The 14374-nt window shown below is 37.2% G+C and overlaps 1 protein-coding gene across 1 annotated transcript in view; it reads left to right on the top strand.

The window, feature by feature from the left end:
- The window catches only part of AMMECR1 (AMMECR nuclear protein 1), a 112110-nt gene that overhangs the window by 45990 nt on the left and 51746 nt on the right, over positions 1 to 14374 (top strand). Inside the window, exon 2 of the mRNA XM_047764146.1 lies at positions 6986 to 7096. Coding sequence (XP_047620102.1) covers positions 6986 to 7096 — 111 coding nt within the window. The remainder of the gene's footprint in view (positions 1 to 6985; positions 7097 to 14374) is intronic.

Raw genomic sequence — 14374 nt, 5'->3', positions numbered from 1 at the left:
GCCGAATAACGTTCCAGCTGTTTTTAGATTAGTGTTTAAATCAATCAGCATATTTATTTCCTAGGACAAGATGGTAGAAGATAAGTCATAAGCTGGGGAGGTAAGATAGAGGGACAAACCCAAACCCAACCAAACCAACAACAACAAAAAGACCCTTTAGTTGTTTTCATTGTTTTAAGTGTTATGAATTCCCTGACTGTCCAGCATGCAAATAGTCAAATGGAAGTATTAAAACACAGTTCCATGAAAGTTTTTAATGGCATGAAAAAGTAAATAGTGACTGTATCAATCAATATTCATTCTAAATCCCCTGGATCTAGTTCTCCTAGTTCTCTTAGTTTTGCTTATATTGAGTTTAGAAATTTTAGGACTTCAGTAGAAGGTGATCTTTTTTGGCCTGGTCTGTTTTATATTAAGATAATTAATTCTTTTCATAGTAAAGGCTGAGTCTCATACTTTAAAGCTCTTTGAACTAATGGTTTCAGAAAAGAAATTCCAAAGATAAATTATTTCATTTTGGAAATCTATAGCAATTTGTCATTTAAATTTATTTTATGAGTTAGATTTTCAGAGAGTAAAGATTTGTGGTTTGTTCCTGTTATCAGGAAAAAAAAGCCACAGATATTTAACCCTAATAAATGCAACCATATATTAAATTTAATACCCACTGTGGTGTAAAGTTACAAGATTAAAACATGTGCAAATATAGCATTTTTTTTCCAATGCAGGTAGCTGTTCTCATCTATTTTGGGGCTTTAAAAATGAAAATAATAATGAGTTCCTGTCGTTGCTCAGTGGTTAGCGAACCCGACTAGCATCCATGAAGATGCAGGTTCGATCCCTGGCCTCTCTCAGTGGGTTAAGGATCCAGCGTTGCCGTGAGCTGTAGTGTAGGCCGGTGACTACAGTTCCTATTGGACCCCTAGCCTGGGAACCTCCATATGCTGAGTATGACAAAGGCCGATGAAGGCTGGCTAGGCACAGGAAAAAAAAAAATAAGGTTGCAAGGGAATCAGAAAGGGTGTTGGGAGACTATCAAAGATAAAATGATAGATTTTGCTTTGGGCTTCTAATGAGAATAGTACAGAAGCTTGCAAATTGGGTCTAGTGTTTCTAGGCTGATCCAGCATTTTCACTTTGTCCTGGTATCTTCTCAGCTAATATCTGAGAAGAGAAGGGGATCTGTGCTTGTGCTCACCCATGTGGTAATGTGTAGTATTCATGGAGTTTTCCTATTCTCTGTTTTTTTGTTTTTGTTTTTGTTTTCAACCGTGCCTGCAGCATGCTAAAGTTCCTGGGCCAGGGATTGAACCTGTACCACAGCAGTGACAACACTGGATCCTTAACCACTAGGGCACCAGGGAACTTCAATTCTCTGGTACTTTAGAAGACATCTAGGTTGCTGTAACTCACAGTTTTCCCCCAATACCGAGGGAAAAAAATTAAATCTGTAGCTAGAAAATTTGGAGAACTAGCCAGGTTCTGATACTAACCAATTGACCATGCATTTAGTTTTCCTGGATAGCTTTTTGGTTTTCACCTGTAAAGTGAAGAGGAAATAGGTAATCTCTTAAAGGCTCTCTCAGCTAATAACCTAAGATACCTCACTCCATGAAGTTTGAACTATGTGCTAGAATTTTTGTTATAGGTTTGCTATGGATTGAACTGTGTCCCCACAAAATTCATATGTTGAAACCTTAACCCCCCAATGTGACTGTATTTGGAGATAGGGCCTATAACAAAGTAATTAAGGTTAAATGAGGTCATAAGGATGGGGCCACGAAGCAGTAGGATTAGTGTTCCTATCAGAGATACTAGAGAGCTCATGTGCATCATCACTCTCTTTCTGAAACTCAGAGGAAAGGCCACGTGAAGATTTAGCAGCCATCTACAGGTCAGGAAAAGAGCGCTCAGAAACAGAACCTTACTAGACCCCTTATCTTGGACTTTCTATCCTCCAGAACTGTGAGAAAATAAATTTCTGTTGTTTAAGCCAAGTCTTATTATTTTGTTTTGAGATTATTTTCTTATGGCAGCTCGATCAGACCGATAGGGGATTTAGCCATTATCAAATATATTTTTATAAATTGTATCTGTTGTTTGTATAGTTTGGAAATGAGATACGTAGCTTCTTTGTGTTGAAATAGGACATGAAAGGTTTTAACTTGGCTGTAGCAAGAAGACTCTGCCATCTCTGTTTTTCTCTGAACTTCTAGATACTGGGAAATGATGGTATTGAGTTGGCTGTTATGAGTAATCTATAGTTGGATTTTTGAGCTAAGTGTTTTTTGTTTGTTTGTTTGTTTTTGTCTTTTGTCTATTTAGGGCCGCACCTGCAGCATATGGAGGGTGCCCAGCTAGGGGTCCAGTCAGAGCTGTAGCTGCCAGCCTATTCCACAGCCATAGCAATTCGGGATCCGAGCCATGTCTGTGACCTACAGCACAGCTCACAGCAACGCCAGATCCTTAACCCACTGAGCAAGGCCAGTGGGTTGCATCCTCATGGATGCTAGTCAGGTTCGTTAACCACTGAGCCACGATGGGAACTCCTGGGTTTTTGAGCTAAGTTGGTGAGGAGCCTGAGTTCAGTTGGCAAGCAATCATTATTTGATGGCAGAAGAACCAAGCTAGAGGGTTCCTCTCTTGTCCCATATCTACCTACAGTGTAAATAATCTTGTTGAATATCCCTGTTATAGTAGTAGTAGTTAGTGTATTGGTGGAGATTGATATTATATTGTTACTGTTACTGCCTACCAATCTCATTCGAAAGAATCTAAAGAAGAGCAAATTGCCAGAGTAGGGGCTTGCAAATGCCAAAGGCTATTTTTTAACCTCTCGTTTTTGCCTTGGTATGGCAGAGGAGATAGGATTTATGATAAAATATTAAGTAAATACACTTTTTTTCATAGTCGTACCCCTCCATCACAAACCTATTTCTAACCCATCCTGGTCTGTGTCAATAGAATAGTTTCAGAAGAGGGGCACAGGAAGTGGTATGCAGCTTAGACTGGCAAGTACCCTGTTCAGATTTACATTGGTTTTCTGGACTTTTGCTGATTCCATGCAACTCCATTTCTCCTGAGAACTATTATATTGACCTGATGGTATTGGCTTCCAGTTGGCAGGGAGGATTCACCCTAGATTAGATGGTTACTTCCTGTTCCTGTCTATAGACTTGGAAAAATGGAGAGACTTTACCTTCCTCCAAACATTTCTCAGAACTAAGTGGCACAAAATCTGTTTAGAAATAGGAAAATACCTTAAAAAGCGATGTCTGGTTACCTTCAGATAAACATTTCCATTAATATTTCATTTCATTTTGAGCCCCTTTCTAGTTTGTAGTATTTTTTTCAATGTATGTAGGTGGCCTCAAACCATATGGTAAAAGCATTTTCCAAAAACATTGACTCTTTGTCTTACTAGGGAACTGTTTTCCTTTTTTCCTTGTCATTCAGCAAGCAGCTCCTCTCAACAGGCTCAAATCCCCTTTTCAACTTTGATCTGTCTCTGATTATGCTGATGTCTTATTCCTTTGGGGAACTCATACATGTTTTAATAACACATTTAAGAATGAAATTGCCTATTTCGTCCCTCTGTGTGTTGAGAAAAGAAAAATTTTGTTGCTATTTTTAGATAATATGTATTGAATGTTCCCATAGTCATTTCCCTGTATAAAGTAGTTATCACCACAAGATACAATCTCTTGCGGTCAGTGATGTTTATTCTATTTCAGTCTACTTTAAAATGCTTAACTTCCCAAATTATTTTCCCCATCAAATGTTGCTTCTAGATATTTTGAGTTTTAAAAAATCCCCCCCCCCTTTTTTTTGCCACTCCTGCAGCATGTGGAAGTTCCCAGGCCAGGGACTGAACCTGCGCCAGAGCAGCCACTCAAGCCGCTGCAGTGACACCACCAGATCCTTAAGCTATTGAGCCACAAGAGAACTCCTACATGTTCTTTATAAAAGACATTGGAAGAGCATCTGTAAATGAGAAATCAGAGTCTCAGACTTTGAAGGAATAGTTTCATTTGATCAAAAGTCTGATTTCTTCTATCTTCAGGCATCTGTCCTAAACACAGTGAGATTGTCACGTAGCAATTCCTCCCATCTTTGACACAGATACTTCCCTGCAATACCAGTCTGCAAAGTGGATGTTGCCTGGGGCACGTAAGGAACAGGGAGACTACAGGTGATTCTGCATCTGCTTTACCTGTTTGAGGGCTCTTCAGAACATATACTCAACAGTGCCTAAAATTCATAGGATGTTAAGTAGGGAGGAGACCATAGCAAGTTATCGAGACTGTCAGATTACCTCCTGGTCCCTGAAAGTGTTGTGCACTTTTGCATCTCTATGCCCTTGTTTATTATGGAGTGCCTGGCAAAATGCAGCTTATTCTCTAGCATCCTACTTTCTGAGTGAATCATCCCTTCATCCTTAGTACAGCATAATAAGAAACTGTCATCCTTTCTCCCACTAAGTGTTTGAATGTCCGCCAACCTATTTCATAATGTAGTGTTTAGTAGTGTTCTTTTTATTACTCTACAAATTTCAAATGTTTGCTTGAGGAGGTAGGATTATGGTAAGAATAATGTCCATAGCTATCTTAGTGGGATAAATAAGAGGAATGAAGGTAAAGTACTTTTAACTGACTTTTATATTTTCGATAGGAAATGAATTCACTCATACTTTTAGGCTTCCCACTCAAGTCACAGAGGAAGACACTATACCACTTAGTTCTGTGTTATTGAGAAGCCATCATGGTATTTTAAAGACATGCTATTATGTATGTTACAGTATGCTCCACTTTGTTCTAAATCTGCCGAGGGAACCTGTCTTACATAGAGATCTTTTGTATAAGCATTGTTATGGAAGAGGATTGATACCTTACTGTCCATTTAATGGCTGCTGACATTGAGTCTGCCAAATTAGAAAGTGAAAAATGAAGTGGGGGAATTCATCTTTAAAGACAAAGTGTGTGTGAATTTTAGGATACTAGTATTTGTATGAAAAATAGAAGAATTGCTGAGAAAGTCATCCCATCTGATTCTTGACTTCTTGATCAGCTGCTAGTCAAGAGCAATTAGTGAAAAATTTCAACTGGAACATTAGAATCTTGTCTCAAGTTAGAAGATGGTTAGTACATATGATGTCGAGAGCAAAAGAATCCTGGACTTTACCTTTGGCTTTTTTATTTGAGTACCTTTAGTGTAGGTCATCCAGCATGTGAATACTAACGTTGACAAAACTTGGCCTTATAGTCATCTTTTTCAATGCCTCTGGACATTCAGCTCTCGGAAGGCGGTAATTCTTAGTATTGCTCCCTGGTTTGTATACATTATTTATTTGGGAACCTGTCTGTCATTGTGGTTACTCGTCAGAACACAGCACAATTTAAATGTTTGAGGTGGGTGATTGAAGTGCTTGAACAGGGTATCTTTTCCCCTAACTGCTGATGACTGATTAGAGAATACTTTAAATAAGGAATGTGTTCTCCAACTCAACAGCCTATTATACAAAATATATGACATGCGGTATATCCCCATAAAAGTTAAATTTTTAGAAAGCAGAAACGTATTATACCAATAATACTGTGAATACTCACATTAACAGGAACCATCCTCAATTGTAGGGTATTAATCTTTTTACAAAATATGTCCCCAAATGTATAGATTAATCTAATTCATAAAAACTGACAAATGTTGCTTCTATTTAGAAAATAATTGTTTTTAAATGTAACCATTAGTTGATACAGTCAGTGCTTTGCTACAGAATCCAAATTACCATATTAAACTTCATTTAAAACTACCTTCTTTTTTTTTTTGTCTTTTTGCCTTTTCTAGGGCCGCTCTGAGGGCATATGGAGGTTCCCAGGCTAGGGGTCTAATTGGAGCTGTAGCCGCCGGCCTGCGCCACAGCCACAGCAACTCGGGATCCAAGCCGCATCTGCGATCTACACCACAGCTCACGGCAACGCCGGATCGTTAACCCACTGAGCAAGGTCAGGGATAGAACCCGCAACCTCATGGTTCCTACTCGGATTTGTTAACCACTGAGCCACAATGGGAACTCCATAAAACTACCTTCTTAAAATTACCTTCTCAAAGCAACACAAAGCAACTAAATTATTTTCTTGTCATTTTATTATAATTGACATTTTGTTATTTGGTGCTTGAGAAATTGTATTTATCAGCAATAATTTTATCTAAAAATTAAAATAAATTGTCTGCTTTCAGGGTATTACTTTGTTAATATTTGCTGTTGTCCTTCACCTCTTTCTCCAAACTCTTCTTATTTGTCTAGGCCAAGCTGAAGATGATACAACTCAATTAAATTTTCTTTTATCCCAGTAGCCTAGTTTTTGGCATTTTAGACATGGTTTATAGCACTTACTTCCTTTTGCCTTGTGTTAGCCTGAACATGCCTGCCTCCTGTACTGGCTCCTAGAGACCAAAGACTCTGTCTTAGGCAATTTTGTATCTCTAGTAGTACCTTTCACAGTGCTTTGCCCCCCATACATTCAGTAAGTGTTCAGATTGAGTCTGTTGATTTTTTTTTCCCTTGATTTTCCAGACTAGATTTAGGAATCAGTGACTTGAGGTTTAAAATGAGGAATCAGGCAGTAAAAGCTCTATAGTCAAGACTGGCCAATTTTGAGTTCCTACTTGATGACGTGTTAGCTGTGGGACTGCCTCATCTGTAAAATCGGAATATGAGTAATAGTATCAGCCTCCTAGAGTTGTTGATGAGGATTAATATATATATAAAATGTTGAAAACGTCTATTGGGCTTCCTAACATATAGGATACTCAAAACAGCATAGCTATAATTGTTGCTAAATGTAATCCTATTGGGCCAGACTCTATGCCCCGGAAGGCCTGTCATCTGGTCTTCAGGCACCTAATCTTGCATATAGTAAATATTCAACAAATACTTCCTTGAATTGAATTGATTGATTTACCCTATTTTTATCTTCCATTACAGCCCACTGTTTGTAACATGGAAGATTGGTCGAGACAAAAGATTGCGTGGATGCATAGGTACTTTTTCTGCCATGAATTTGCATTCAGGACTCAGGGAGTACACACTTACCAGGTGAAGACCAATTTTTGTTACCTCTGCTTCTACATTAAAAAAAAAAAAACTTATGAAGCTTGAACTTGATACTTTAACTCCTTTTCCTTTACTGAATTGTCAACATTCTTGACTTCTCTCATGTCAGATTTTTTTCTTCTCTTAGACCATTTGCCTTATCTCTGGTAAAATGTTATTGATATATATTAACATAATATAAAATGCTGTGATTACATGTATTCTGCCATAGATGTTTTAAAGTGTTTTTCTCTTTCAATTGGCTGGCTTATTTTGTATAACTTGAAAATCAATGACCAAATATCTGTGGGTTATTTAAATGTATTATTTCCATAATAACAGTCATTGTGAATTTCTTTGTTAGGCTTTTTCAAAAATTGATGTCTATTTCATCTCACACGCTTTGTTACACTTTTGTTTACCTTTGGAGATGGAGGGAGAACCTAAGAAAAAAGTGATGCTATAGCCTGGCTGCATTAATCATTCACATTCACACTTTACCCAGAATTAATTGTAGGTTACTTATTTCGTTTCATCTAACACAAGGACAAAGTAATGAATGCATCATTATAGTTGTTAAGACTTTGTTCTTAATTTCTGAACTCACAAAAAGCTATCTAGCATGCCATTGGATTTTTTGGTTCAAGTTTAGATTTCTAGCAAATTGTATTCCAAATTATTTCAAAAGAAGAAAGTTCCTTAAATAATAAGCTATTAGTAAAGGAATTTCCTGTTTTTGTTCATATTTCAGGGCGATTATCTGATGCAATTTCTATAGTTGTAATAGGCACAGTGTCTGTCCAACAAGAAATTGGTCCCTGCTGACTATTGGTACTTGGCAAGTTGCTCAATCTCCAATAGATAAAGTAGTAATTACAGTACTTTGTTCTATAAAGTTAATAGGGATATTAGGGGGATGTCAAGGAAAAGAAGTAATAATCAACCAGTATTTTGCTTCAGGATTAATGTTGTAGAAGAGTCATTATTTTACTATAGAACTGCATAAATGCAGCATAGCACCAGTTAATAAAATGCTGGTAACTGAGCTTAGTATTCTTATGTTTGAAGATGTAGCTCACAGCTATAGGGTTTTTCTTGGCTTACACTGAAGCCCAGAAAGAAAAGCAAAGGCTTGGAGGGTCATTTTCATGCTTAAATTTTCACAGGTATTAGAAATTGAGTGTTTGGACTTGATTAATAATATACAGGCAGTAAGGCGGTTGAAACACATATTCTGGAAATAACCACAACTTGCTAAAGATAGTACAAATGCAAGTCTAGGCATGTTAGATTTTTGTCCCTGTCATAAAATACCATGGACTCATTTTGGGAGTTGAGCAAACTCTGCCAGTGACTATCTTTTTGGGACAGGTGCATATGAAATTACTCTTTTAATAGCTAATAAAAGGCAATTTATTATATATTTCCTAAAATAAGGTATTATGAGGAATACTGGTTCCTTGGTCTTGCTTGAAAAAATAATTCTATGTCCAAATGAATTTTGGGAACATTGGTTAAACATATTTAAACAGCTCTGCTCACTGCAGGATTTCTCCGAACCTTTTATGTTAATAGTGTGGAGAATCTCTGAGAGATACAGAATGTAGCATTTCCCAGACTTTCAGACTGCAGAACCCTTTTATCCTCCCACCCTCGTGTCTTATGCCATTAGTGTTCAAGGAACACATCTTTAGAAACAGAAGTCTGTTATGAAATTTCCATTTTTCTTTATAGTTGAGTCCAAGTCGATAGTATAGAAAACCTTTGTACTCTCTAATGAAACTGTGGCAGAAATCCCAGTATCAAATATTATATACTTTAGAAATCCTTAGTAGTCATAACTATAGTAGTAATTTGATTTTATTTAAAGAAAATATGATATTCTTTTGTCTACATGGATAAAATAAAGGATGAAAATATCCAATTTTTCTGGACTTGTGGATCTGTGCCCTAGGGTAGTTACTAGAAGGGTTATAGTATATTTTTTTCTGACAATAATGTGATTCTGAATGAATCGTTTAAACGGTTGAACTTAGAAATTGCCTATATTTGTATATGTAATTACCCTCTTTGTAGTTTATGATGCCTCCTGTTTTTTCAACTCTTTTCCCCATGTTTCTATGCAACTTCCTTAATTTGTATACAGCGCATTGGAGAGATATGTGTTTGTGTCTGTGTATATACATGTAGGTACCTGCTCTTCTTGTTTTTGTTTGGCTTAATTTCTTTTGCCTAATATGATGATAAGAGTGAAGTATTTGAAAGAGATGAACAAAGAAGTCTTAAAACGTACTGTTGCTTTTTTTTTCTGGATTCATTTTAGAGTCAAAACTGTGGCATCATTTTAAAAAGTTGCAATATAATATTTTTCAGTCCCATAGGGCACTTGTCATTTCTACGTGTTGTTGTTATTAGTGGTATTAATAGCTACCATTTATTAAGAACCTGCTACATGTCAGACACTGCAGAGGAGCTTTATATGAATGGTCCTCAAAACAACGCTTAGGTATTTATATCCATATTTTAAAAATGAGGAAACTGAGACTTAGAGAATTTGAATAATTTACCCACTGATACATCTAGTAAGTGATAGAAACAGGATTCAAACCCACACCATCTGACCTCAAAGTCCAAGCTCTTAACTGCTACATTTAAGATAAGATAAAATAGGAATTCTTGTCCTGGCTGAGTGGTTAACAAATCGACTAGCATCCATGAGGATGCAGGTTCGATCCCTGGCCTCGTATAGTGGGTTAAGGAGCCGGTGTTACCATGAGCTGTGGTGTAGGTTGCAAATGCGGCTCAGATCTGGTGTTGCCGTGGCTCTGGCATAGGCTGGCAGCTACACCTCCGATTAGACCCCTAGCCTGGGAACCTCCATATGCTGCACGAAGACCAAAAAAAAAAAAAAAAAGAAGACAAAATAAAAATTTCTGAGAATGTATTTTCACAGCTTTGTTGTGAAAATAATGAACCTGAAAGTAGGTTCCTATCAATTGTATAAATCATGGGTCAATAATTCTTCAGATATTCTAATTAGGAGTTAAGACTGAAATTTTAGAACATTATTTTAAATTCCAGAAAATCCATAGATGGACTTACAACAAGTATATAACTCAGGGTTGCATAGACTAGTGTGGAGAAAATCAATTTTGATTAATATTGTAGAAAAGGATAATGGTTGTATTACAAAAAAATATACTTCTGTATGATATGAAATTGTGTTCTTTGGCTCCATGTAGATGGTGAACTAGATTTCAAGAAGAATACAGTTCTTCTGACCATAACAATTGGTGATTCTTGTAGTCTGGTCTACAGGTCTTAAAACCCAGAAATCATAAAACTTATAAATAGAATCAAATGAACTTAGAGGGTTTGGGATAAAATGGTAGGAGAGAACAAAACAAAAAATAAAACGGTGAAATTAAAGACTCAACAGGTATAGATTTCTTTTTTTCTCACGGCAATGCCAGATCTTTAACCCACTGAGCAAGGCCAGGAATTGAACCCGCAACCTCATGGTTCCTAATCGGATTCATTTCCTCTGCAACACGACGGGAACTCCCAGATTTCTTTTTAAAAGGATTCAGATGTCAGGTCACTCACTGTCTTCTTCATCTGCGACTGGATAGATTATTGTTCGGTTTTCAGGATGTTACTCAGCTGTACTCTATTTTTTATTGTAAAATATACATAACATGAAATTTACCATTTTAAGCAAGATTAAGTGTGTAATTCTGTGGCCTTAAGTTCATTCACACTCATGTGCAACCATCTACCATTCATTTCCAGAACTTTTTAATCTTCCCCAAGCAAAACTCTGTACCCACTGAACACTACCTCCAATTTCCCTCTCCCCCAGCCCCTGAAAACCATCATTCTACTTTCCGTCTCTATGAATTTGACTCTTCTAGGTACTTCACGTAAGTGGAATCAATCCTATAGTATTTGTCCTTTTGTGACTGGCTTATTTGATTTAGCATAGTGTCTTCCAGGTTCATCCATGTTGTAGCCTGTGTTAGAATTGCCTTACTTTTTATTTTTTATTTTTATTTTTTCATTTTTTTTTTATTACTCAAATGAATTTATCACATCTATAGTAGAATTGCCTTACTTTTTAAGGCTGAATAGTATTCCGTTGAATGCATCTACCACGTTTTGTTTGTCCATTCACCCATGCATAGAAACTTGGGTGGCTTCCACTTTTTGACTATTGCACAGGATGCTACTGTGAACATGGGCATGCAGAAATCCATATGAGTGCCCATTCTTCTTTTAAAAAGCTAACTGTTTTGGAGTTCCTGTTGTGGCACAGCGGAAACAAATCCGACTAGTAACCATGAGGTTGCAGATTCTATCCCTGGCCTCACTCAGCGGGTTAAGATCCAGTGTTGATGTGAGCTGTGGTGTAGTTTGCAGATGTGGCTTGGATCTGGCGTTACTGTGGCTGTGGTGTAGGCAAGCAGCTGTAGCTCTGATTCAACCCCTAGCCTGAACCTCCATATGCTGTGAGTGCGACCCTAAAAAGGGGGGAAAAAAAACTAAGCATTTTATAGAAGACAATGATCTAGTTTCTTTGTGGTCCCTTAATCTCTAAAACCTAAATGTTAGAAATGGCCAAGTACTTTTTAAATGAAATTCCTATCCTGGATTAAGTTTTTATTTATAAATACACTGTTTTAAAATTAAAATACTGGGAGTTCCCATTGTGGCTCATCAGGTCAAGACATTGTGTCTGTGAAGATGTTTAATCCCTGACCTTGCTCAATGGGTTAAGGATTCCATGTTGCCCCAAGCTACAGCATAGGTCACAGATGTAGCTCGAATCTGGTGATGTTGTGGCTGTGGCATAGGCCTTAGCTGCAGAGCTGATTTGACCCCTAGCCCAGGAACTTCCATATGCTGCAGGTGTGGCCATAAAAAGAAAAAATTATAATACTAAAAATAAAATACTGGTTTCTCTTGTGGTGCAGCGGGTTAAGGATCTGGCATTGTCTTTGCAGCAGCTTGGGTCACTGCTGTGGCATGGTTTTGGTCCCTAGCCCCAGAACTTCCACATGCTGTGGGTGCAGCCAGAACAAAAAACAAAAACAAAGTTAAAAATACTTGTCATGGTCAAGTTTTATGTTCTTCTAATTGAAAGTTTGATTTATTGTAGACTGAAATAAGACCTGAATAGGCTGAGGATTTCCCCCAATTATAAAAATACATAGTTTCTGTGTAGGTAGCAGGAAAACTTTGTGAGAATTACAACATGAAACTAATAGACAATGATTTCCTTGGCCTTGGAGACTGTGAGTAAAAGCAGGAAAGATTATAACAAATAAGAAGCAGGATGGAGAGCTCAGAATTATCGACAGAAGTTTATCCATGGTGACAAATTATAGTTCACAAATTAATGTGCTTATTAGTGGTCAAAACTTCAAGGTAGAAATATTCTTTGTCCCAGTTGGAGAATAATTTCTAGTATTTACTAAGCTAGTTACATTAATGGCTTTTGCCCATTAGAAAACAAAGGTAAATTTATTTCCTCTCTTTCAGTACTTAGATTATATATTTTTATAGAGAGTTATAATTAATGTAGATGAACACAAACATCTCAGTAAAAGAAGATTCCATACTGTCTTGGTTAATAAATGTGCAGTGAAGTGTGGGTCTATTCCTTTCTGTAAGTTCAAGTTGGTAATAATTTATCTAGAATATCCAAGTGATTAATGGGTGTATTCTTATTTAATAAAACAAGAATGTGGTCTATCATCACACTTAAAAGACTATCTTTCTTTTCTTCTCCTCTACTTGTTTGTACTTCGATGTCTTGGCAGGGAATTATGCAGGTGCAGGCAGTGTCTGGAGCTTGATTCAGAACTGTGCTGCTCTGTCGCACTACTTAATTCTGAGAAATTAGCAAGGGAGGTTCATTCCTTTCTAGGCAACAGGGTGACTACATAAAAGGTGATGTGTTCTGTTGTTGTGTGAGTAAGGGTGTGTGTACGTGAGAGTGTGTACGTGAGCGAGAGAGAAGAGATGAGAGAGATGATGATTGCTTATATGTTACAAATGTTCACTTGCTATTAGACTTTTTGAGTTACTGGAAATAGCTAACAGACCTACTTTATTTCTTTCAAAGGCCCTGGCTACATTGGGTACTTCTGTGTAAGTAGATTCATTGTAAACCAAATTTGCTTTTATATTTTGATGTTGTAATTTGGCATTTTTCTAAAACAGTATGGGTTTAAAACCGTTGTAGGCAGCATAATTATATTTTTCCCCTTCAAGGCAGACGATTTTGTGATCATTCTTATTCTTGACTATTTTAGGTAACTAGACTTGACACATTGTGAATAATTAGTTTAAGCAAGCTCCCCCCCCCTCCCCAGTCCTCGTGGTAGTGGTAGCATCACTCATATTGATTTTTTCTTATGAAAAGAAAAGCTGTACATGAGTCACTTCTGACTGTACACTATTGTCAGGGAAGCTCATTATGGAGATGTTAAGGCTAGACTATTTTTGGCAAGTGTCTGTGGCAAGACTCCTGGCTAAAATATGCTTTTTAGAGAGTTAAACTGGATATTTCAAAAACACTATGAAAAATTAATTATCTTAATTCACAATTTACATTCTGTTGCCATTTCCAAAAAGCAGCATGGCCTGAGTCTTAAAACATACCTAATTTGTTAGTTTCAGTGTATAAATTACCAAATGAGAAATTAAGTGTTTGTGAGATTTTATAAGCATCTAATTCAAGGTATAGTTTGGAACCTAGATGGTTCTATGCCCTTTACCCAGAATTATCCATAGAATAGCACAGCTAAATATAACCTGTGGAAATCTGAAATCTTTATTTTAGCCTCTAGTTTAATGCACTCCTTTGTTAATCCCTTGGTCATGCTACTGTGCAGAGATGTGGCCAAAAACTGGCCAGCAGAATGTGGCAAGAGAAACTAAAGAGCAAGAACCACTCCCTGTCTGGGTGATGGCTCCTGAGTTACAGAGAATTATCTGAATTCATCTAGCGCCTCCGGTCACAGAAATTACACGTAGTGAGTATATCAGATTCTGAAATCTTATCACATCTTCAGAGTCTCCAGTTGGAATCCCTATGCTGCTTTGATTAAGAGCCACAGGCACAATGCTGTTGGGTAGAAAATCAGAAAAAGCCATCTGTAAAACAGTGACGGTGTGAGAATCTGAATATGGGTTGTCACCCTGTCAGAACTCATGGGTTTTGTGTTTCCTAGGGAGAAGGTAAACTATAAGAAATTGACCCTATTCTTACATCTG

This window comes from Phacochoerus africanus, chromosome X (assembly GCF_016906955.1).
Source record: "Phacochoerus africanus isolate WHEZ1 chromosome X, ROS_Pafr_v1, whole genome shotgun sequence".
Taxonomy (NCBI): domain Eukaryota; kingdom Metazoa; phylum Chordata; class Mammalia; order Artiodactyla; family Suidae; genus Phacochoerus; species Phacochoerus africanus.
Note: the sequence above shows the minus strand (reverse complement) of the source record. Positions and strands in the feature narration are given on the sequence as shown.